This window comes from Narcine bancroftii, chromosome 5, assembly GCF_036971445.1.
Source record: "Narcine bancroftii isolate sNarBan1 chromosome 5, sNarBan1.hap1, whole genome shotgun sequence".
NCBI classification, from domain to species: Eukaryota; Metazoa; Chordata; class Chondrichthyes; order Torpediniformes; family Narcinidae; genus Narcine; species Narcine bancroftii.
Window position 1 is genome coordinate 214,932,925 of NC_091473.1, and position 22,976 is coordinate 214,955,900.

Here is a 22,976-nt window from a genome sequence, read left to right on the forward strand (position 1 = left end):
TCCAGCAGGGCCCAGTAACAGGCTCGTAACTGTTGTTCAAAAGCAGAATAACGAGTGGCAGCCTCGGGCATGGTACGTGACCAGAATCCCAGTGGGACTCGGCGGCCCTCTTGTTTCTGCCAGAGGCTCCGGGATGCCACATCATCAGTAACGGAGACCTGTAGTTCGTAGGGGGTATCTGGGATGCGGGGAGCAATGGGCAGGGCCTGAAGAATAGCCTGCTTGGTGGACTGGAACACCCTTTCCTGATCGTCACCCCATACAAAGTCTGTTTTCTTTCGGGTAATCTTATATAGAGGACGTAAAAGCAATGCCAAGTGTGGAATATGGCGTCGCCAGTATCCCAATAACCCCAGGAAACGCTGGGTCTCTTTTTTGTTAGTAGGAGTGGCCAAAACTGCGATCTTATTGCGAACTTTATCGGGAACCACCTGTTCTCCAGCATGCCACTGAATTCCAAGGAAGATAACTGTCTGGGACGGGCCCTGTACCTTGGCGGGGTTAATAGCCCACCCTCTTTGCATCAGGGTATCTCGGACACTCTCCATACCTTCCTGTACCACCTCTTCCGTGGCCCCTTGGATCATCACGTCATCATTATAATGGTGAATTGAGAGGGAAGGCGATATTGTCACTGTCTAATGGTGGGAGAGTGTACATAGCCCTGAGGGAGGCGGGTGAAGGTGTACTGGCGCCCTTCCAGGTAAAGACGAATTGATCCTGTGAGACCTTGTCTATAAGAATACTGAAGAAGGTGTTAGCGAGATCAATGACAGCATACCATGCTTTAGTAGGGTCCGGGGGCTTCCATGCCCACATGCCACTATTATCCATGAGCCTTTTTAACCATTTGTTGTATCTCATCACGGATAACTGGAGCAAGAGAAGCTGGTTTAGTGGGAGCAGCAGTGGGAGCAGAAGGCACAGCTGGGCCAGGAGGACTCAGCAGCTTGGGATGATGTTCCCCTGCTTTTTTCTTATAAAGGGCATAAAGGACTGCAGTAGGTTTCCCATCAATATCACATTTAGGTACGCCTAACTTTAACAAGGTTAGAAAAAGGTCCTTTCTTGTCGGTCCGTTATTACCAGCAGCCCCTCTCTTTTCATCCTCCTTGTCTGATTTAACCTGGGTTGTACGTGAGTGGATTTTACCTCCCAACTATAATTCTCTAAGCCCGGATAAGGCGTGCACCACCTCAGACACAGGGTGCCCAATTAGCGGACTAGTTACGGACAGAACCAGTCCCCATACAGTGGGTTGGGCAGAACGAACCAATCTGGTATGCATTCAGGCTGTGAATATCTCTTCATCAGGGCTCCCCCCATGTACCCACAGCCTCAAACGCCCTGCATACAAGGCAGAGGCCAGGGCCTGTTGATGGATTACTGCTATACCCTCCTCTGGGGTGCCCTAATTGTTCTGTAAATGTAAATCCCAATCTACTGGTGATGGGTATACTCGTAGCAGGGCATCCCCGAGAGTGGCAAGTAAGTAATCCACCTCTCTTCCTCTACCCCACAGCTCAGCAGTGACCCAGATATCAGTAGTCGATGTTCCTAATCCCAACAATTCTTCAGGGGTTAAAAATACATTACCCCCCCTTGTTCCCAGACACGCAGGAGCCAGGCTGCCAGAGTTTCTCCCGCCTTTTGCCTAAATCGATCTCCAATGGCAGCCAGCTCTTTTATAGAGAAGTCACAGATCATTGACTGCTCTTGACCTCTGCTCCCACTTTGGCCCACAGGGTCCTTTTCCCAGTGGACAGGACGAGGCCTAGGCCATCCCGTAGAGGGGGTAGGCCATAGAGCATAAGCAGGGGTTCGGGTATTTTCCCCTGGGTCCTCTTGGGAGATCGGGGTATCTATCCCTTCATTCTCTTCCCTTACATCATCTCCCCTTTCGTCTGTTTGGGAAGTCTGCTGCCTTATGGGGTGGGCGTGAACAGCAGGTGGTGAGGGCAGTATGTTAGGCACATGCTGAGGAGTATCTGCATTATTACCATGGTCATCTTTCCAGATATTCCCGCCCCATTCATCAATTACATCAGGATCGTCGCCATTCCTTATCATGGCACGAATACGATGTGGATCGGGTTCTACTCCATGCCTTTATCTGCACAGAGCTGCTGCTGGAGTTTAATATTACGGCAGATCATTTGGACATGCTTATCCTCCCATTCTTTGGCTTGGTCCTGACTGGTGTGAACAATCTCGCTCATCATGGAATAGCGTTGTCGCAGGGCTTCTACCTGCTCTTCTAGTTGCTCTCTCTTATGCTGAGATTCTACTTCTCGCTGAACTGATTCTGCTTCACGCTGAATAGAGTGGTGTAAGGCTGTGGCCAGCAGCCATAAACCGTCTGTCAGTGTCCCCTTTTTACCAGGAAATTTACTTTCTCGAAGGAGAGTGGCAACCCGCTCTCCCAGAGGCGCACTTGATGGATCTAACTTCTCATCCCAACTGAGGGGTGGTCCCAACAAAGACAGGGTATTGGCCAACATGCCAAACCCATCGTCTTTGGAAGTCCATCCCGGAATCAAGAACTGCTCAGGGCTCACCTTCTTTCGGCGAAACAACTTGAGACCAATCCTGCCGACTACGCCAATTGTCTTGGGTAAACTTGTACCTCTCACTTTGTTCGTTTTAGATTGGTCACAGTGTTCAAGCTACCGAAAGAAAATAGACACACACACCGAGAGCAGTTTAGTTTATTCAAGTCTTTATTACTAAATCTAAAGCTGAATTCACGCTACAATATGCAAGCCCTTCTCAATTATATTTATCAATGCCTGGACTGGTCCCAACTGCCAAAGCGAGGCGACGACTGCACACTTGTAGTAGGTTGTCTGGGCGCCGGTAGCAGCTTCTCCACCTCCCCGGACCGGGACGTCGGTTTGGAATCTTGAAGTTCTTCTTCTTGCTGAGAGATGTTGTCACCTCTTGGAGAGTCTCAAACTTCAGCAGTGGGACCATGGCTTATATTACCCAAAAGTTGTTTACTTCAGATCTTATCTCTTTGAACAAATGATTTAATTATCTTCAAGGTCTCCTGACAGTCTGCGACCAAAAGACAACTGCATCTCTGGGCCTCATGGTGGAAGTTAGGAAATGCCTACTGATTCATATGCATCCCTGGGCCCCATGGTGGAATTTAGGTGTGTCTACTAATTCATATATGCAACAGGCAGGTTCTCAGCCTTGGCTGAGAATCTTCCATTACAAACCTTAGATCATGATAATGGTCCATAAAAGGGCCCATGTTTTTATGAAGTTAATATTTGAATCTTTAATGACATATTAAAGATTGTCTTTCCATTTAATCAAAATTGCATGTCTGGCTATCAATGAAATAAAAGATAAAATTTGGTTTTGAGTTGGTCAATAAAACATCATCATCTTGAAATGATCCCAAAAGAGCAATTAAAGGGCAAAGTTCCAATTTAAACTTAAGAATCACCGATAAATATCTTTCCAAATCTTTCTAAACTAGGGCAAGTCCAAATCATGTGAATCAAAGAAGCCTCAGCAATTTCACATTTGTCATGTAGAGGGTTTATATCAGAGTAAAAATGAGATAATATAACTTTAGACATACGGACCACTTTAAATAGAGATAAGCAATGTTGTGCACAAAGGAAGGTCGTATTAATCAAATTACAAATGGAATCCCAAACCTCATCAGAGAATGAAAGATTCAGATCCTCTCCCCAGTCTCTCTTGATCTTAACTAATGAGGCCATTCTGAAATCAAGCAAATTGTTATAAATAACAGATATTGAACCTTTATGAGAAAGCTGTAAATCAAAAAGTAAATCAAGAATATTTGCCTTGGGAATTTGCAGAAAATCGGGAACCTGATTTTCTTTTAAAAATAAAACTGCTGGATTTTGCCTATCTTGACAATCGACACTGCCATCTTCCCAACCACTGATGTCAGACTAACCGGTCTATAATTTCTGCTGCCTGCCTCCCTTCTTGAATTGTAGGGTGATATTTGCGATTTTATAGGCCTCTCAGATAATACCAGAACCTACTGATATCTGAAAGATTCCCAGTGCCTCCACAACCTTTTCTGCTACTTCTTTCAGGACCTGAGGGTGCAGTCCATCTGGTCTGGAAGACTTATCCACCTGAGACCATTCAGCTTTCTGAGCACCCTTAACCTTGAAATAGTAACTGAACTCACATCCCTTCCCTGGTACCCTTTGACATCTGGTGCACTGCTAATGCCTTCCACAGTGAAGATTGATGCAAAACACTCATTTATTTCCTCTGAAATCTCCTTGTCTCCCATTACCATTTCTCTAGCATAATTTTCTACTGGTTCTATATTTATTCTCACCTCCCTTACTTGAAGAAGTAATATACTTGAAGAAGCTTTTTAGAACCATAGAATATTACAGCACAGAAACAGGCCTCTTCGGTCTTTCTAGTCTGTGCCAAACCATTTTTATTTTGTCAAGTCCCACTGACCTGCACCCAGTCCATAGATCTCCATACCTCTCCTATCCATGTACTTGTTCAAATTACTCAAATGTTAAAATTGAGCTCATATTCACCACTTCACCTGGAAGCTTGTTCCACATCCCCACCACTCTCTCATGTACCCACTAAACATTTCCCCTTTCACTCTTAACCCATGTCCTCACCTACCCACTGTGGGAAAAGCCTACCTACATTTCCTCTGTCTATCCTCCATAATTTTAAATATCTCTGTCAAATCTCCCCTCGTTCTTCCAAGCTCCAGGAAATAAAGTCCTAACCTGCTTAACCTTTCCTTGTAACTCAGTTCCTGAAGTCCGGGCAACATCCTAGTAAATCTTCTCTGCATTCTTTCTACCTTATTGATATCTTTCCTATAATTAGGTGACCAAAACTCCACACAATACTCCAAATTTGGCCCCACCTTGTACAACTTTACCAGAACATCCCCACTCCTATACTCAATGCTTTGATTTTTGAAGGCCCATATGCCAAAAGCTCTTTTTACAATCCTATCCACCTGCGATGCCTCTTTCAGGGAGCTGTGTATCTGTATTCCCAGATCCCTCTGTTTTACCACACTCCTCAGTGCCCTACCATTTACCATGTATGTCCTTCTAAAATGCAACATCTCACACTTGTCTGCATTAAATTCCATCTGCCATTTTTCATCCCATTTTTAAGCTGGTCCAGATCCCTCTGCAAGCTTTGAAAACCTTCTTCGCTGTCCACAACCCCTCCAATCTTAGAGTCATCTGCAAACTTGCTGATCCAATTTACCACATTATCATCCAGATCATTGCTGCAGATGATAAACAACAATGGTCTCAGCACCAATCCCTGAAGCACACCTCTAGTCACAGGCCTCCAAGTCTGAGAAACTATTATCCACCACTACTCTCTGGCTTCTTCTGACCAGCCATTGTCGAATCCAGTTCACTACTTCATCATGAATACCAGGCATCTGAACCTTCCAGACTAATCTCCCATGTGGGACTTTGTCAAATGCCATGTAGACAACCCACAGCCTTTCCTTTGTCAACTTTCCAGATAACCTCCTCAAAAAAACTCTAAGATTGGTTAAACATGAGCTATGGTGCACAACGCCAAGCTGACTATCTCTAATCAGTCCGTGACTATTCATATAATTGTATATCTGATCTCTTAGAACACATTCCAATAATATACCTACTACTAACATCAGGATCACCAGCCTATAATTTCCAGGGTTACTTTTGGAGCATTTTTTTAAACAATGGAACAATCTGAGCTACCCTCCAATTCTCAGGCACCTCACATTTAAAATAATTCTGCCAAAACCCCTTTAATTTCTACACTAGTCTCCCTCAAGACCTGAGGAAATATCTTGTCAGCCCCTGGGGATTTATCCACCCTTATTTGCTTTAAGACAGCAAGTACGTACTCCTCTTTATTCTCTATCGGCTCCATGACCTCACTGCTGGTCTTCTGTACTTACCATGACTCTTTATCCTTTCCCTGAGTGAATACTGATGAAAAAAAACTTTTATGTTCTTCCCCCATCTCTTTCGGCTCAATACAAAGCGAACCACTCTGATGTTCAAGGGGACCAATTTTGTCCCGTACTATCCTTTTGCTCTTAATATACCTGTCAAAATCCTTAAGATTTCCCTTTACATTGTTGGCCAAAGCCACCTTTTCGCCTCCTAATTTCTTTCTTGAGGATTTTCTTGCATTTTTTATACTCCTCATGAACCTCATTTACTTCATGTTGCCCACACCTTCTGAACCAGATCCCCAATAGCTCTCGAAAACCAAGGTTCCCTATGCTTTCTAACCTTGCCTTTGATTCTGACAGGAGCAAACAAACTTTGTGCCCTCAAAATTTCACCTCTTTTGTATCCTCTTTGATATTATTTCCTTCTTTATGACTTTTTGCTTATCTTCTGGGAGTTTTTAAAAACAACCCAATCCTCTATCTTCACAATAAATGTCCTCTCTTTTGCTTTTACATTGGCTATGACTTCCCTAGTTAGACAGGTGTAACATTTTTCCATTTGAATATTTCCTCTTTTTGGTTTGTATTTATCCTTCAGTTCCCCATTTCTTGCAGAAACTCCATCCATTGCTGCTCTGCTGCTTTCCCTACTTGTGCCCCTTCCAATTTACTTTGGTCAGTTTCTCTCTCATGGCTGTGTAATTCCCTCAACTCCACTGAAACACCAACACATCTGACTAGCTTCACATTGTTAAATTTCAAATTGAACTCAAACGTATTGTGATTACTGCCTCCCAATGGTTCCTTTAAGCTCTCTAATCATCTCTGGTTCATTACACAACATCCAATCCAGTACTGCAATCCCCTCGTGGACTCATCAACAAGCTGCTCTAAAAAGCCATCTCATTGGCTTTCTACAAATCTCTCCTTTGAGATCCAATCCCAACCTGGTTTTCCCAATCCACTTGCATGTTAAAAGCACCCATAGGATTGCCTTCCTGACACGCCTTTTCTTTTTGCTATTTTAATTTGTTGTCCTACAATTTACACTGGTCGCTATAATGTTTGGGACAAATACACTTTTTTTCCTTTATTTGCCCCCCAATTTTAAATTTGCAATTAAAATATCCACATATGATTAAAGAGCAAATGACAGATTTTATTCAAGGTTATTTGTGTACATTTTGGTTTGACCATGTCGAAGTTACAGCACTTTTTATACATAGTTCCCTCATATTGAGGCACCATAATGCTTGGGAATATTTGGCTTCACGGGTGTTTGTGAGTACTCAGGTATGTTTAATTGCTTCATTGGTGCAGGTATAAGAGAACTAGGCTTGCTTCTAAGCTTTTGATCACCTTTGGAGTCTGTAGTTGCCATAGAGTTCTGCCAGTGAAAGTCAAAAAGCCATATGAGGCTGAAAACCAAAATTAAAACAGTAAGAGACATTGGCCAAATGTTAGGATGACCAAAATCAACTGGAACATCATGAGGAAGAAAGAGCGGACTGATGATCTCAGTAATCGCAAAGGGCCTGGTAGGCCAAGGAAGACCTCCATTGCTTATGTCAGAAGAATTATAACCATATAACCATATACAGCACAGAACAGGCCAGTTTGGCCCTACTAGTCCATGCCAGAACAAATCCCCACCCTCCTAGTCCCACTGACCAGCACCTAGTCCATACCCCTCCAATCCTCTCCCCTCCATATAATTATTCAGTCTTTCCTTAAATGTAAATAACGTCCTTGCTTCAACCACCTCTGCCGGAAGCTTATTCCACATCCCAACCACCCTTTGCGTGAAGAAATTTCCCCTCATGTTCCCCTTATAATTTTCCCCCTGCACTCAAACCATGGCCTCTGGTTTGAATATCCTCCCACTCTTAATTGAAAAAGCCTATCCACGTTGATTCTCTCTGTCCCTTTTAAAATCTTGAACACCTCCATCAAATCCCCCCTCAATCTTCTACGCTCCAGAGAAAAAAGCCCCAGGCTGCTCAACCTTTCTCTGTAACTCAGACCCTGACATCCTGTCAACATTCTCGTGAACCTTCTCTGCACTCTCTCTTTTGTTTATATCCTTCCTATAATTTGGTGACCAAAACTGCACACAGTATTCCAAACTTGGCCTCACCAATGCTTTGTACAATTTCATCATAACATCCCAACTCTTAAATTCAATACTCTGATTTTTGAAGGCCAACATTCCAAATGCCTTCTTCACCACTCTATCTACCTGAGTATCAACTTTGAGGGTACTATTTACCATAACTCCTAAATCCCTTTGTTGCTCTGCATGGCCTCTGGTTTGAATATCCCCCAATGTCGGTGGCCATTGTTGGGGGAGCCCTTGTGAAGCAGTGTCTGAGGTCTCCCAGGATTCTCATCATAATGAAGAAAAAAAATCCTCAAGCACCTGTCTGACAGATCAGAAACACTCTTCAGGAGGCAGGTGAGGATGCATCAATGTGTGCTATCCACAGACTTAGTGAACAAAAATATAGAGTCCATATTTGGAAGATGCAAACTATTAGTTAGCCACAGAAATAGGATGGCTAGATTACAGTTTGCCAAGAAGTATTTAAAAGTACCTGCAGAATTCTGGAAATAAGTGGCTGAAGAGGTGAAACCCATATCAGAGTAATGGCAAGAGCAAAGTGTGGAGACATAAAGGAACTACAGTACACAAGATCCAAAGCATACCACCTCATCTGTGAAACATTGCGGGGATGTTACGGCCTTGGCATGTCTGGCTGCCACAGGTGCTGGTGCACTTATCTTCATTGATGACATAACGGCTGATGGTAGTAGCAAAATGAATTCTGAGGTATTCAGAAATATCTGCTCAAGTTTGAGCAAATGCCTCCTCCAAACTCATTTGGATGGCCCTTCATCCTACAGCAAGCATACTGCTAAAGGAACAAAGGAGTTTTTCAAACCTAAAAACTGGAAAGTTCTTGAATGGCCAAGCCATTCTAAACCCAAGTGAGCATGCCTTCCATGTGCTGAAGAGAAAACGTAAGGGGACAAACCCCCAAAACAAGCAGGAGTTGCAGATGGCTGCAGTAGAGATCAGGCAGAGCATCACCAGAGAGCATCTGGTGATATCTATGAATCATAGACTTCGAACAGTCATTGCTTGCAACAAAGTACTAAACATGACTATTTTAATACACATACCATTGCTATGTCCCAAATATTATGGTTCCCTGAAATGAAGGGACCAGCTAGCAGAAGTGCTGTAATTTTGACATGGTCAAACCAAAATGTGCACAAATACCCTTGAATAAATGTGCATTTTAATCACATGTGGATTATTTAATTGGAAATTTAAAACTGTGGAGCAGAGGGGAAATCAAAGAAAAATAATGTATTTGTCCAAACCATTACAGAGGGCACTGTAACTGCCAACAGTGTCTTTTTACCCTTGCCATTTCTTAATTCAACCCACAATGATTCTATATCTTCTGATCCTGTCGCCTCTTTCTATAATGTTGTTCCTTACGAACAAAGCCACACCATCCCCTCTGCTTACCTACCAATCCTTTTGATACACTGTATATCCTTGGGCATTCAGCTCCCAATGACACCAATCCTTCAGCCATGACTCCGCGATGGCCACAACATCAGACTTGCCAATGTGTAACTGGACTACAAGGTCATCCACTTGATTTTCTTAAGATGTGTGTGTTAATTTAAATACAAAACCTTTAGCCCTGTATTTGTTACCTTTATTCATTCTGTGTCCCTGTTGCATTGCAACTCATCCCAACAGCTGCACCACCAGTTGCCCCTACTTGTGCACCAACTGCCTCTCCTGCTTCCTCTTGACTTTGGTTCACACCCCACCCCCCATAAACCTCCCCCCGCCCCCCCCCCCCATCCCCATCAATAATGGCACACCTCCCTGTCAGGATATTGGATTTCCCTTGAATTCAGGTGCAGCCCGTCCCACTTGTATTGGTCCCCCCTTCCCCAATTCCAATATTCCAAGAAATTGAAACCCTATCCCCTTCACCATCTCTTTAGCCACTTTGTCTGTACTATCCTCCTGTCCTGACCTTCTCTCGCTTGAGGGAGATCACCATCTTGGAGGCCCTGCTCTTCAATGTCTTTCCTGGCTGCCAACACTTACTTTGCAAGACCTCTACTCCCCTCCTGCCTAAGTCAATAGTACCAATATCTACCATAACCTCTGGCTATTCACCCCCTCTCTGCGCCCATTCAGAGACATCCTGAACCTGAGCAACACACCGTAGTCTCTTTTGCAGTTGGAGAATCTCCTATCTGTTCTCCTGACTGGCGAGTCCCCATTGACTATCACTCTATTTGACTTCACCTTTCCATTCGGAGGCTCAGAGCTGACCATGGTCGGCTATTAAATGACCCAGTTGGGTCATCCCCCTCACCAATATGCAAAGGGGTATACTTCTTACTGAGGGGAATAGCCTGCCTGTTTCCTCGCCTTCTCCTGACTGTCACCCAACTAACTTCCTCCTGCCTCCGAGATGTGATTGCATTCCTGTAGCACCTACCAATCACCCCTCAGCCTCCCGATTGATCTGAAGTTCATCCATGTCCCTAACATGGTCTGTAAGGAGCTGCAGTTGGATGTACTTCTTGCATGTGAAGTCGTTATGATTTTGGCTTCCCTCTCGTTCACAGTCCAACTCTCGCTGTCCCCAGAATCAGAATTTACTGTCATGAAATTCATAGTCTTGCGGCAGCATCACATTGCAAACATTTACATAAACCACCTTACAAAATAAATAAAAACAGTTCAAAAAAACAAATCAGGATGGTGAAGAAAGCATTGAGCAGCACAAAACATTGGTCAGGCCATGCTCGGAGCATGTGCACAACCCTGGTTGTTGCCCCAAAGGAAGGATGAGGTTGTGATGGAGAGAGTGTGAAGCTGCCTGGAATGGAGGGCATGAATTACCAGGCTGGATTTCTTCTCACCAGAATGAGGGAGGCTGGTGAGAGACCACAGTGAGGTTGAAAACATTCTGTGGAGCACCATTCGTGCAGACACATTTATTGAGCAGGGGATTCCAGAGCTGGAGAAGGTGGGGTGTTTGGGGGGAGGGGGTTGGTTGGAGAGGGGGAAAACTTAAAATGAAGCATGCAAGTTTGAGGGGGAGGGATTTAAAGGAGATATCAGGGGTGAGGGAGCCACAGAGAGTGTTAGGTGCAAGAGGAGGGTGTGGAGGCAGATCAAACAATGATCAAAAGTTGTTTGAACTGGTACATGGAAAGGGGAGGTAGAGACAGAATGAGGTTTAATGGAGAGCTGTCACCCCTTTCCCATCTCTCTCATCCCACTCTCAGTCCCAAACTTCCCTCTCCCTCTCCAAATCAGGCCCCAATCTCCCAATATATTTCCCCAAATCATCTCCAGTATTACCCTGTCCCTTCCATATCTTCCACCATCTATAACCTCCCACTCCCAAGCTCCCCTCCTTCCCTCCCTATCTCCCCTTCACTCCTCTCTCTCCCCTCCCCTCTCCCCTCCCCTCTCTCCTTCCCCCTCTCTTTCCCTTCCCCCTCTTTCCCCTCTCTTCCCCCCTCTTTCACTCCTTCCCTATTCCCCGTCTCAGCTCCACTTTCCCCATCTCTCAATCCTCTCTCCACTGTCTCTCCATTCCCCCTCTCCCTCCCCATTCCCCCTCTACCTCTCTCTCTCCCCAATCTCCCTCTCTCCCCTACTCTCTCTCCCCCTCTCTCACCCCTTCTCCTTCCCCATCTCTCTCTCCCCCTCTCTTCCAACCTTTGTCTTCACCTCTGCTGCTCTTCCTCCATCTCTCTCCCTCTCCCCTTTCCCCTCCTCCCTCTCCCTCCTTTGCCCCCTCTTCCCCATCTCTCCCTCACTCTCTTCCCACCTCTGCTCCCCTTCCTCTGTCTCTCTCTCCCTCCCCCTCACCTCCCCTCTCTCCCCTCCTTGCCCCTCTCTGTCCCAACACTCTCCCCTCTCTCGCTTCCCCAACCCCTCTCCCCACCTCTACATGCCCCTCCCTCTCTCTCCACCACTCCCCTTTTTATTCTCCCCTCTCCCCCCACTCTTTCTCTCCTCTCTTAAGTTGGGTGGAGGTGGGTGTGTGCTGGGAGGAGGTAGATGGCCTGAGTGGAGGAGCAGTCCAAATCCTGATGAATGTGATGGAACGGTGGGAAACCTATTGTCATTCTCTCCCATTCATCATTCTGCACCAATAACACCCAAGTCCTTTCCCAAACTGACCCCAACCCGGATCTAGGTGTGAAGGAATTGGTTGGGCCTGATGCTGAGGGTGTACTCTTACCTCCTTATGGATGGAAGAGGTCAATATGGAGTCACGGGCAGTATCAAGATCAGAGAAAAAGCAGGGTGGAGATCAGATCTGGGAAGATGATGTCAGATGGAGTTTAACCCAGCCAATGGGAGGTGTTAATGTTTTGGAGGTGAAACGAACACATTTAGTGGAAGTAGTCAAAATAATATTAATGTGCTCTGGGGGTTCAGGTCTGTGCAGAGGGATCTGGGGGTTCAGTTCTGTGCAATGGGCTCTGTGGGTTCAGGTCTGTGCAAAGGGATCTGGGGGTTCAGGTCCACATAGACGAATTTGGGGGTTTTCAGGTCCACAGATATTAACAATGGCCGTGCTTGTGGATCGTGGCTTCATTGGATGGGACATTGAGTATAAAAGTAAGGAGGACATGCTTGCAGCAATTATGAAACTTTGGTTTGACCACACTTGCATTACAGCTCCACTTCCTCTTGCACCCAGTTCCACACACCCTTCTCAAGGCCTGTGGTGTTTGGGCCTTCATTAGTCAGGGGATTATTCAAGAGCCGTCTGGTATTATTAGGTTAGGATTTACTCTGGTTAAACAATGCCGGGAGTATTGCATTTATTTCTGGTCGCCTCATTGGAGGAAGGATTTAGGTGCTTTGGAGAGGGTGAGGAGGAGATTTTTCAGGATGTGGCCTGGATTGGAGAACACATTTTGTGAAGAAAGAATGACAGATTTAGGGCTTTTCTCTTTGGAGCAATGAAGGATGAAAGGTGAGTTAATAGGGATATCTTTCTTTGGCTTGGCTTCGCGGACGAAGATTTATGGAGGGGCAATGTCCACGTCAGCTGCAGGCTCGTTTGTGGCTGACACGTCCGATGCGGGACAGGCAGACACGGTTGCAGCGGTTGCAGGGGAAAATTGGTTGGTTGGGGTTGGGTGTTGGGTTTTTCCTCCTTTGTCTTTTGTTAGTGAGGTGGGCTCTGCGGTCTTCTTCAAAGGAGGTTACTGCCCGCCGAACTGTGAGGCGCCAAGATGCACGGTTTGAGGCGATATCAGCCCACTGGCGGTGGTCAATGTGGCAGGCACCAAGAGATTTCTTTAGGCAGTCCTTGTACCTCTTCTTTGGTGGACCTCTGTCACGGTGGCCAGTGGAGCGCTCGCCATATAACACGATCTTGGGAAGGCGATGGACCTCCATTCTGGAGACGTGACCTGCCCAACGCAGTTGGATCTTCACCAGCGTGGAAGATTAAAAGGGACTGATAGGGTAGAGAGCCAGCACCTTTTTATCATAGTGTGACAATATCGAATACCAGAGGACCTCTGTTTAAAGTGCATGGAGGAAAATATGGGGACGGCATCAGAGGTACATTATTTATGCAGATCGGTGGTTGCCTGAAATGCATTGCGGATGATGGTGGTGGAGGCTGTTACAACAGGGATATTCAAAAGACAGCACATGGTTATCAGAAAATAAGAGGGTTCTGGGTGTGAGGGAGGTAAAGGTTATATTGCCGTGGAGTAGATTTACATAGTCAGCACCACATTTTGGTCGGCAGGGCCTGTACTGTGCTGGAATGTTCTATCCCCTTTAAAAATGTCCCCCTTTATCTAAAACCTCTTTCCTCTAGTTTCTGACACCCACCCTAGGGAAGGGACTGGCCTTATCTCTGGCCCTCCATATTTTATCTTCATCAGAGGTTACTCACCAGCCTCCAGAGATCGAAGGAGAAGTCCCAGTCTGTCCAATTCCTGTTTTAATTGAACCCACCAAAATGCTGGAGGAACTCAGCCAGTCTTTCAGCGTCCATAGGAGACAAGTGTATGTCACTGTCATTTCGGGTCTGAGCCCTTCTTCAAGGAATAAGCCAAAAGCAGGAAATCTCAGAATACAGACTGGGGGAGGAATCCAGACCAACTAAAAGCTCATTGACTCCATCCAACCGACCTCAAATTCACGGTCCATCTCTAGCAACACCCTCCCTTTCCTCATTCTCTCTGTCTCCATCTCAGGAGATAAACTCTCAACAAACATCTTCTACAGACCCACCTACTCCCACAGCTACCTCCAATACACCTCTTCACACCCTGTCCCCTGTCAGGATTCCATTGCATTCTCTCAATTCCTCCATCTCCACCGATTCTGCACCCAGGATGAGGACTTCCATGCCAGATCATCAGAAATGTCCATCTTCTTCAAACAACGTGGCTTTCCATCAACTGGGGGCTTACCCGCATGACTTCCATTACCCGCACATCTTCCCTGGCTCCCTCCACCCCCCATGTACAACAAATACAGGATTCCTCTTGTCCTAACCTACCACCCCACCAACCTCTGCACCCAACACATTCACCTCTGCCATTTCTGCCACCTACTACTTGATCCCACTACTAGACACATATTCCCCTCTTCTCCCCTCTCTGCCTTCTGCAGGGACTGCTCCCTCCATGACTTCCTTGTCCACTCTTCGCTTCCTACCAATCGTTCCCTTTGGACCTATCCCTGTGACCGCACTTGTACCCACACCTCCTCCCTCACCGCTATTCAGTGCCCCAAACAGTCCTTCCAAGTGAAGCAACATTTTACTTGTGGATCCGAAGGGATCATCTACTATTGTGGTCTCCTCTACATCGGAGAGACTGGACTCGGACAGGGAGGTTGCTTTGCTCTGACTGGGCACCCTCCAACTGGATGGCATTAATATTGACTTCTCTGGCTTTTGTTAAACCCCCGACCTCACTTCTTCCTTGTCTCCTTCCCCCAGCTTTGTCTCTCCCTTTCCCTGTCTCCTTTTGCACAGACATAATAAATCCCCTTATATCCAAAATTAACACCTTTTGTTGGTCTGGATTCCTCCCCCAGCCAGCACTGTCTGTGTTCTGAGATTTCCTGCTTCTACCTCATTCTGCTTATTCCTTGAAGAAGGGCTCAGGACTGAAATGTCAACAATATATCTTTGACTCCTTTGGACGCTAAAAGACCAGCTGACTTCCTCCAGCATTTTAGTGGGTTTCTACTACAATCAGAGTGACTGCAGACTTTTGTGTTTCACTTTGTTTGAATGGAAGCGCAGCAGTCCCCACAACAGAGTCACAGCGAACAGACCAAGCTGGCATTTTGGACATCCCATCTGCTGTGTTTGGTCTATGTCCTGAGCCCTTCCCATCCTCAGCTCTGTCCAATTGTCCTTCATAGTGAGTCTAGCCCTCTCCCCATTCTCCCTCTCTTCCCCATCCCTCTGTTTTCTTTCCTCCAGGTCTCCACCCCCTTCCCTCTCCATTCACAGACCCAACCCCCCCTCTGCCTGCTTGCTGGTGTGCCCTCTCTCCCTTATCCACTTATTTATTATTACCTCTTGCCTGTGTTCCTCCCCCTGGCCTTCCCTCAGGCACCTGCCTACATTTTACTCATGCCTGATGACGGGTTCAAACTTGAAACGTAGGTTATGTAACTTTATCCTTGCTATATAAAGTACACTGTTTGACCTGCTGAGTTTCTCCAGCATTACTTCCCTGGTGCCAGGATCCAGGATGCCGCTGAGTGAGAATGGGACAGTCAGAGGAGAAGGAGAGCAATCAGAGGTCAAGGCCCACATGACATGGGTTGGAGGGGAGAGGTCCTGTAGAATGAGTTCAAGGAGCTTGGTAACGTAGGACATCCAGGGTTGTAACCCCAGGATTACATCCATGCTATGTGCTGGTGAAGGTGCTGTTTAATGTGTGGCGAAGGAGCTGGAACACACAAATGTGCTGGAGAAACTCAACAGGTCCTTCATAGGGAGTAAAGCGTAACCAATGTTTTGGCTCTGGTCCCTTCGTCAGGTACCCTGTACAAACAAAAAACAGGCAGGTGGCTGAATAAAAAGCCAGGGTGAGGAGAATAGAGGAGGGGGAGGAGGAAGGGGCAGAGGAGGAACACAGGCTCACAGGTAAGGGGTCAGGTGGATACAGGTGGGAGGGTAGAAGGTGGTGATACAGGTGGTGAGAAGTGATGGGGAGGAGTTATATTCTGATAGGAAACGGGTGGGAAGGAAACAGAGAGATGGGGAAAGAGAGACTCAGAGAGAGGTTTAATGGAAATTGGATAAGGGTGTTAATGCTTTCTGGTTGGAAAGTGCCCAACAGAATATAAGGTGTTCTTCCTCCAATTTGTGGGTAACTTCGGTTTGGCAGTGCACAAGACCATAGACAAACGTCAGTGTGGGAATGAAATGCAGAACTGAATTGGCTGGCCACTGTGAGGTTCCCGTTATTGAAGTGGACAGAGTGAAGGTGCCTAATGAAACGATCTCCTGGTCTGCGATGGAGAGGAGGCCACAACGGGATCACCAGATGCACTAAATGATCCCCACAGATTCACAAGTGGTGTTGCTTCACCTGGAAGGACTGTTTGGGGCCCTGAATGGTGATGAGTCAGGCCATGTGGGTGGGGTGATTGGTGACAAGGGATGAGGGAGCAGGCAAAAAAGGAGTGAGCAGAAAAAGGCGAGGGGTCTAATTTGCAAGGGGAAGTGGATCATGACAGGAAATTGCATGGAGCATAAAAACTGATTACAAAAGTTTCTAAATGTATATGAAGTGGACACTTGTTAAAGCTACAGTCAGTTCCCACCCCAACACCATAATCAGGATTGGGGATCCGTAATGGGGAAATGGAAAAGCAGGCCCACAGAATAAATTTCTTGGATCTGCTTTCACCAAGGGAGATGCATAGAACACTATGGGAGCACTGGGGATCCGAAGGCCCATCACAGTGGAGGAACTGATGGAAATTATAACCAGATGTGAAGCTGTGTTGGATAAATTGATGGCGTTGTAAGTGGGTAAATCCCCAGTGAATGATTGTCACCATCACAGAGAGTGGGAGGAGCTGGGCCAAGAGATAGTGGATATTGTCCAACATAATCTGCATACTGAGTTGGTTCATTTACAGTGGACAACTGCCGATGTGACATCACATTTCAGGAAAGTAGGCAGAGAGAATCCAGAGAATTATTGACCAGTTAATGTCTGACTTCAGTGGAAGGGAAATCACTCTTAACAACCTGCTTTCTGTTAGGGGTTTGTATCATTTCCATGTGACCACATGGATTTTCATCTAGGTGCTTGGGTTTCCTCTCACGTTCCAAAGATGTACGGAGTTAGTCGGTTAATCGGTCACATGGGTGGATTTTTGTGGTGCAGGTTTGTGGGTCGGTGTTTCCCAATTTTAAAAATCTGCCTTGCTTTTGCCCACTCTCCTGCTCTGTTCAAGCCCTCTGAAGCTTGGAATCTCCCTCACAGCTCCCACTGCCACACACCTTACTGTCACCTGCACAGATTAGGGGAGATCACATTCAATTCCTTCATCTCAGTCATCGATATACTGTACATTGCCTGTAAGTCTGTAAAAGGCCTACATTCCTATTCTTCACTTCCTGACAGCCAACTCTCTGATCATGTCAGTACATCACCCTCTATCACGTTGCACACTGATCACCTGTGCATCTGGGACGCAAGTACGGGGGACAGTGATGCTGGTACAGGGTTGGAGGGTGGAACACAAGTACATGGGGAAGGATGGAAAGCAGGTATGGGGATGGTGGAATGCAGGTATAGGGGAGGGCTGAATGCAGGTACAGGGGGCAGAGTGGGATGCAGGTTCAGAGTGGGGGAGAGGAAACAAACCTTTCCTGTAATGAGGCAACCGGAACTGCACTCAGTGCTCCCAGTGTGGACAAACCAAAGTTTTATCTTGCTGCAATGACCTCCTTATTTTTATACTCAATGGCCTTCCCAATGAAACCCAAGCAGACCATACACCTATACAACCAATCTACCAGGATGGCCACAGTCAATGAGCTGTGGACCCAAACCCCCAGATCACTCTTTTCAGACACGGACCTGAACCCCAGATCCCTCTGTGTGGATCCGCACCCCCATGATCACTCTGCACACCGATGCCATGAGGAGCCCTCGCACCAACTGTGCAAATTCTCCTGACATATGGCCTCCCAAAGTACAACACATCCCACTGTCTGAGTTAAACTCCACCTGCCATCTCTGTGCTCACATCTGCAAATGATCTATATCTTGTTGTGTTCTTTGATACCTATCTACTGTCCATAGCTCCACCAATCATTGTGTCATCTGTGAGTTTACTAACCCACCCACCAACTTTTGCCTCCAAGTCATTTAGATACAACACAAGCAACAAGTCGATCCATTGGTAACTGTCCTCCACCCTGAACACCATCCTCCCCCACTTCCCTCTGCCTTCTCTGGACCAGCCAATACTGTATCAAAACCATTGACACCCTGGATCCCATGCACCTGCCCCTTCTGGATCAGCCTACCATGAGGGACCTTGTCCAACTCCTCACATAAGTCCATGCAGGCAGCATCCAATGCCCTACCCTCATAAACCTCCACTCCCCCTTTCTGTAACCACCAGCCCTCCCAATTTCTGTAACATTATCCGGTCCACTACATGCCTCCCTGTCACTGTAACCGTCTCCAGTCCCCTACATCCCTCCTTATTTCTGTAACTGTCTCCGGTCCCCACACCTCTACCTGTCTCACCCCTCCCAGTGTCTGTAATCCCCTCTGGTCCCAACACCCCTCCTTATCTATATAATGTACTCATCCCTTCACCCTTCCCTGTTTCTGTAGCCCCCTCCTGTCGCGACACCCCTCCCTCTCTCTGTAACCACCTCCAGTCCTAACATTCCTCCCAGTGTCTGTAACCCTTTCTGGTACCTATACACCTGCCAATTTCTGTAAACCACCCCTTCTGTTCCTCACGCTCCTCCCCATAAATTTAACCCCCTCTGTTCCCTCAATGCCTCCCTCTGTCCCTTCCTGTTTCCATCTCCTTCTTCAATGCTTTGCCCCCACCAGCCCCAGCTGGTCCTTAACTCTCAGCCTCTCCGATATTTGAGGTTTTCGTAGTTTTCTGCCCTGGGTCTGTTTTTGGACAGATTATCAGCACCTCTCGACTTGTGATGCTCTGACTGATACCCCTGCCAGGAAATATCTAATACATTTCCCCCACCAACCCCTCACCCCCGGTCTCCTCCTTGTGGCTGCACCCCCATCCTGCCCCTCGCCTGGTCTCCCACGAGCAGTCTTGCTCTATGTCCATGGGTCATGGACTATGGAGTCCGGAGTTGGCGACTCTGATTGTCCCGGATCATGGACTGTGGTGGAAACGGGGTCATGGATTCTGGTGGTCAGGGGTTGTGAACTATGTGTGTCAGGAGTTATAGACTGAGGGGTCTGCCAGTCACGCTCTGTTGGGGTTGGCCAATGTGAACTGGTGGGAATTCCGAATTATGGACAGTGGTGCTTTGGGGTTGTGGACTCTGGTGGACTTGAGTCGTGCACTGTGGGGGTCCAGTTCCAGAGATCCAGGGTCCAATTCCGGTCAAGTGCAAGGTCACATTTCATGTGGTTGATTCTCCATGCTGCACACAGTACTGAATCAGGGCCTTTAGCTCATCGTGTCCATGTCAGCCCAGCTTGTGGGAGAGGGAGGGACAGTCAGGGAGGAGTTCAAAGGTTTGCAGAGTATGAAATGGGTAGGAAAGGATTCGGAGGGAATAGGCAGTTGGGGAATGAGGTGCGGAAGGAGGGTGAAAGTGAAAGTTTAAGTGCGAGATGGACGATGGAACCTGAGCTAGGGCCATGAAAATGGGGGTGGGGGGGGGAGGTTAGAGGGAGGGATCAGATGCAGGGATTGGATAGCGGGAAGGGCCAGAGAGAAAGGGTCAGAGGGATAATTGGAGGGAGGGAGGGGTCAGAGAGAGAGGGAGGGATCAAAGAAAGATTTGGAGGGAGTTTTGGAGGAGGAGGGTTTGGAGAGGGTTTGAACAGGAGAGTTTAGAGGGATAGAGTGGAGAGGGAGAAGGTTTCGATGGGTAAGGTTTAGAAGGAGAGAGTTTGAATGGAGAGGTTTTGGAGAGTGAGCTTTTGGAGGGAAGATTTAGAGGGAGAGCATTTGGAGGGGGGAGGATTTGGAGGGGTAGGATTTTGAGGAGGGTTTGGAGAGGGAGGGTGGTTTGTAGAGGGAGGGAGAGGGTTTGGAGGTGTAGGATTTAGAGGGGTGGTTTGATGGGAGCGGATTTGGCGAGGGAGTATTTGAATGGAGTGGTTTTGGAAGGAGAGGGTTTAGAGGGAGGATGGTTTGTAGAGGGAGGGTTTGAGAGGTAGGGTTAGCAGGGGTAAGGTTTAGAGGGGGTTTGGAGGGTTAGGATTTAGAGGGGAATTTGATGGGAGGGTTTTGAGAGGGAGATTTGAATGGAGTGGTTTTGGGGGAAGAGGGTTTGGAGGGATAGGGTTTTGAGGGGGCTTGGAAGAAGAGGGTTTGGAGGGAGAGGGTTTTGAGGGGGGTTTGGAGGGAGGATTTGGAGGGAGAAGCTTTGGAGGAGGGATCAGAGAGTATGAGAGAGTATTCGAGTATAGGTTTTCCCTCTGATGGTGCTGAGCTCTGTCTGTGGAGGACACAGCAGCTCTGTGAAGGCAGTGCTTGCACTGAATCATTTCATCTTCTTGCTGTATCCTCTTGAGCTGATCGAGTTTAAAAATAGGAAGCCGATTGCTCGGGGCAGTTGGGACTAGCTGGCTACGCAGCGGGAAGGCGCTTCGAACTGCAGTGCAGTGACAGGGGTGTGGAAAGCCAGAGCAAGTCCCAGTGAGAGTGAGAGAAGAGAAGGTTTTAAATCCCGGCACACACAGGGTCACTAACACAGGAAAGGGGAGAAGGTCCAAAAGATGCAGGGTGGCAGATTAACAGAGATGAGGATCGTCAGGAAGCAGAGATGCAAGAAAAATTTGACGTGTGTGGAGAGACCAAGGGACATTTTGAGGGAGCAGAGAGAGAGAGGAACAGAGTGAGTAGGAATTGGATTAAGAGAGCAAATCAAGTGGTGGCGAAGAGAGACCATCAGAGGTATGAGACACATTACGAGAGACAAGAGGCAGAGGGGGAGAGGACAGAGAGGTTCACTCCTTCCTTCACATGGGCTGTGACAGCACTCAGTGTCAGGTCCCGCAGAGAGCAGGTGAATCTCTCTAGAGAGGTCCCCCAACAAGGGAACACCCCCCATCCCCCAGTGATCCCATAATGTGAAATCTCCTCAGAGTTCCCATATCGGGGGACCCCGCCCCCCCCCCCTACAGTGCGGGGCTCCATCACCGCTCCTCCCTCAGTGTGGCGCTTCTTCACTGTCCCTCTGTCACTGCCCCTCCAAGGTACTGTCCCTCACTGCCCCTCCCACAGTTCCGAGCTCCCTCAGTGACCCTCTCAGAGGACCAAGCTCACTGAGAATCCACCTCACTCATTGCTCGAGGTTCCAACACATTCCGTTTGTTCATGTTCTCCAGTGGTTGCGCTTTGATCCCTTCAGACATTTTGTTTTCACAGGGATTGGATCACGGATCACAGAGCATCCACGGGATCAGGAGGTGGTGTCCGGAGAAAGTGTCCTCCTCTCCTGTGCTGTGTTCAACTACTCTGGCATTGTCCAGTGGACCAAGGATGGACTTGCACTCGGGTTGGGTCATGGCCTCCCAGGTACATGTCCTGAAGGCTGGATCTGATGGGACAGTGCAGAAGGAGATCACTGGGTCTGACTGTGGGAATGTGTGATGGGACAGTGTGGAGGGAGATCACTAGATGTTACCCCAGGAATCTGTGATAGGACAGTGTGGAGAGAGCCTCACTGGGTCTGACTCTGGGGATGTGTGATGGGACAGTGAGGAGGTAGTCTCACCGGGTCTGACCCTAGGGATGTGCGATAGGTTCATGTAGAGGAAGCTTCACTCTGTGTCTGACCCCTGGATGATGGGTTGGGGGGGGGGTTTGTCAGCCCAAGGAGCTGGGGTGATGGGAGGGGGTCTTGGCCCCAGGAACCGTGATAGTGGGAGGGTGTCTTGGCTGTAGGAATGGGGGTGATGGGAGGGGTGCAGCCCCAGGAACCAGGATGGCGGGAGGGGTTCTCAGCCCCAGGAGTGACGTGGCTCTGTATTGCAGCTTGGCCGCGGTACCGTATCGTGGGCGACGGGGACAAGGGGGAACACAACCTGCAGATACAGGAAGCTGAGCTGTCGGATGCTGCGGTGTACGAGTGTCAGGCCACGGAGCTGGCTCTGAGGTCAGAGCAGGCCCGGCTGACAATACTGGGTGAGGAACCCACACCCATCGGAACTCCCACACCGGTCATCACCCACCATCCCCATCCCCACCAACCTCCCCCCCCCCAACGCTCCTCTCCCATCACCCCCATTGCCCATCTACACCACAACCCATTGCCCACCTCTCTTACCACTCCTTCTCCACCACCCACCTCCCCTCCTCCACCGCCCACCCCCATCGCTGATCTTCCCCACCGGCCTTTTCCCACCATCTCCATTGCCCATACCCATCAACCCTAACCCGAACCCATCGGCCCTCCCCCACTGCCCCCTCCCACCTCATCACCAATCTCCCCCACCAGCCTTCTCCCACCACCCCACATCTCCCCAGTTCCACCGACCACATCCCACCACCCCTAATTGCCTATTCCCCAATCATACATTCCTACCTTCCCCAATTACCCATTCCCACCACACCTTCCCCTCAATTTCCCTTACCTATCACTACTCCAGCACCACCCACCCACCCCTCCATCACCAAACCCTGCCTGTTCACCATCATCCCTCCAAATACCACCCCACACTGCTCCTCCCCCACCCCCATAGCCCCTTCCCATCACCCCTCCGC

At 47.9% G+C, this 22,976-nt stretch overlaps 1 protein-coding gene across 4 annotated transcripts in view; it reads left to right on the plus strand.

Moving 5' to 3' along the window:
• Positions 1-22,976, plus strand: part of LOC138764812 (kin of IRRE-like protein 1) — a 141,918-nt gene that overhangs the window by 62,376 nt on the left and 56,566 nt on the right. For 3 of the 4 annotated variants that reach the window (XM_069941124.1, XM_069941120.1, XM_069941121.1), the window contains exons 2-3: positions 21,639-21,788; positions 22,248-22,397. In XM_069941124.1, the coding sequence (XP_069797225.1) occupies positions 21,639-21,788; positions 22,248-22,397 (300 nt within the window). Of the gene's footprint in view, positions 1-12,932; positions 13,006-21,638; positions 21,789-22,247; positions 22,398-22,976 lie in introns of those variants that run through there. The other variant, XM_069941123.1, reaches the window with a different exon arrangement.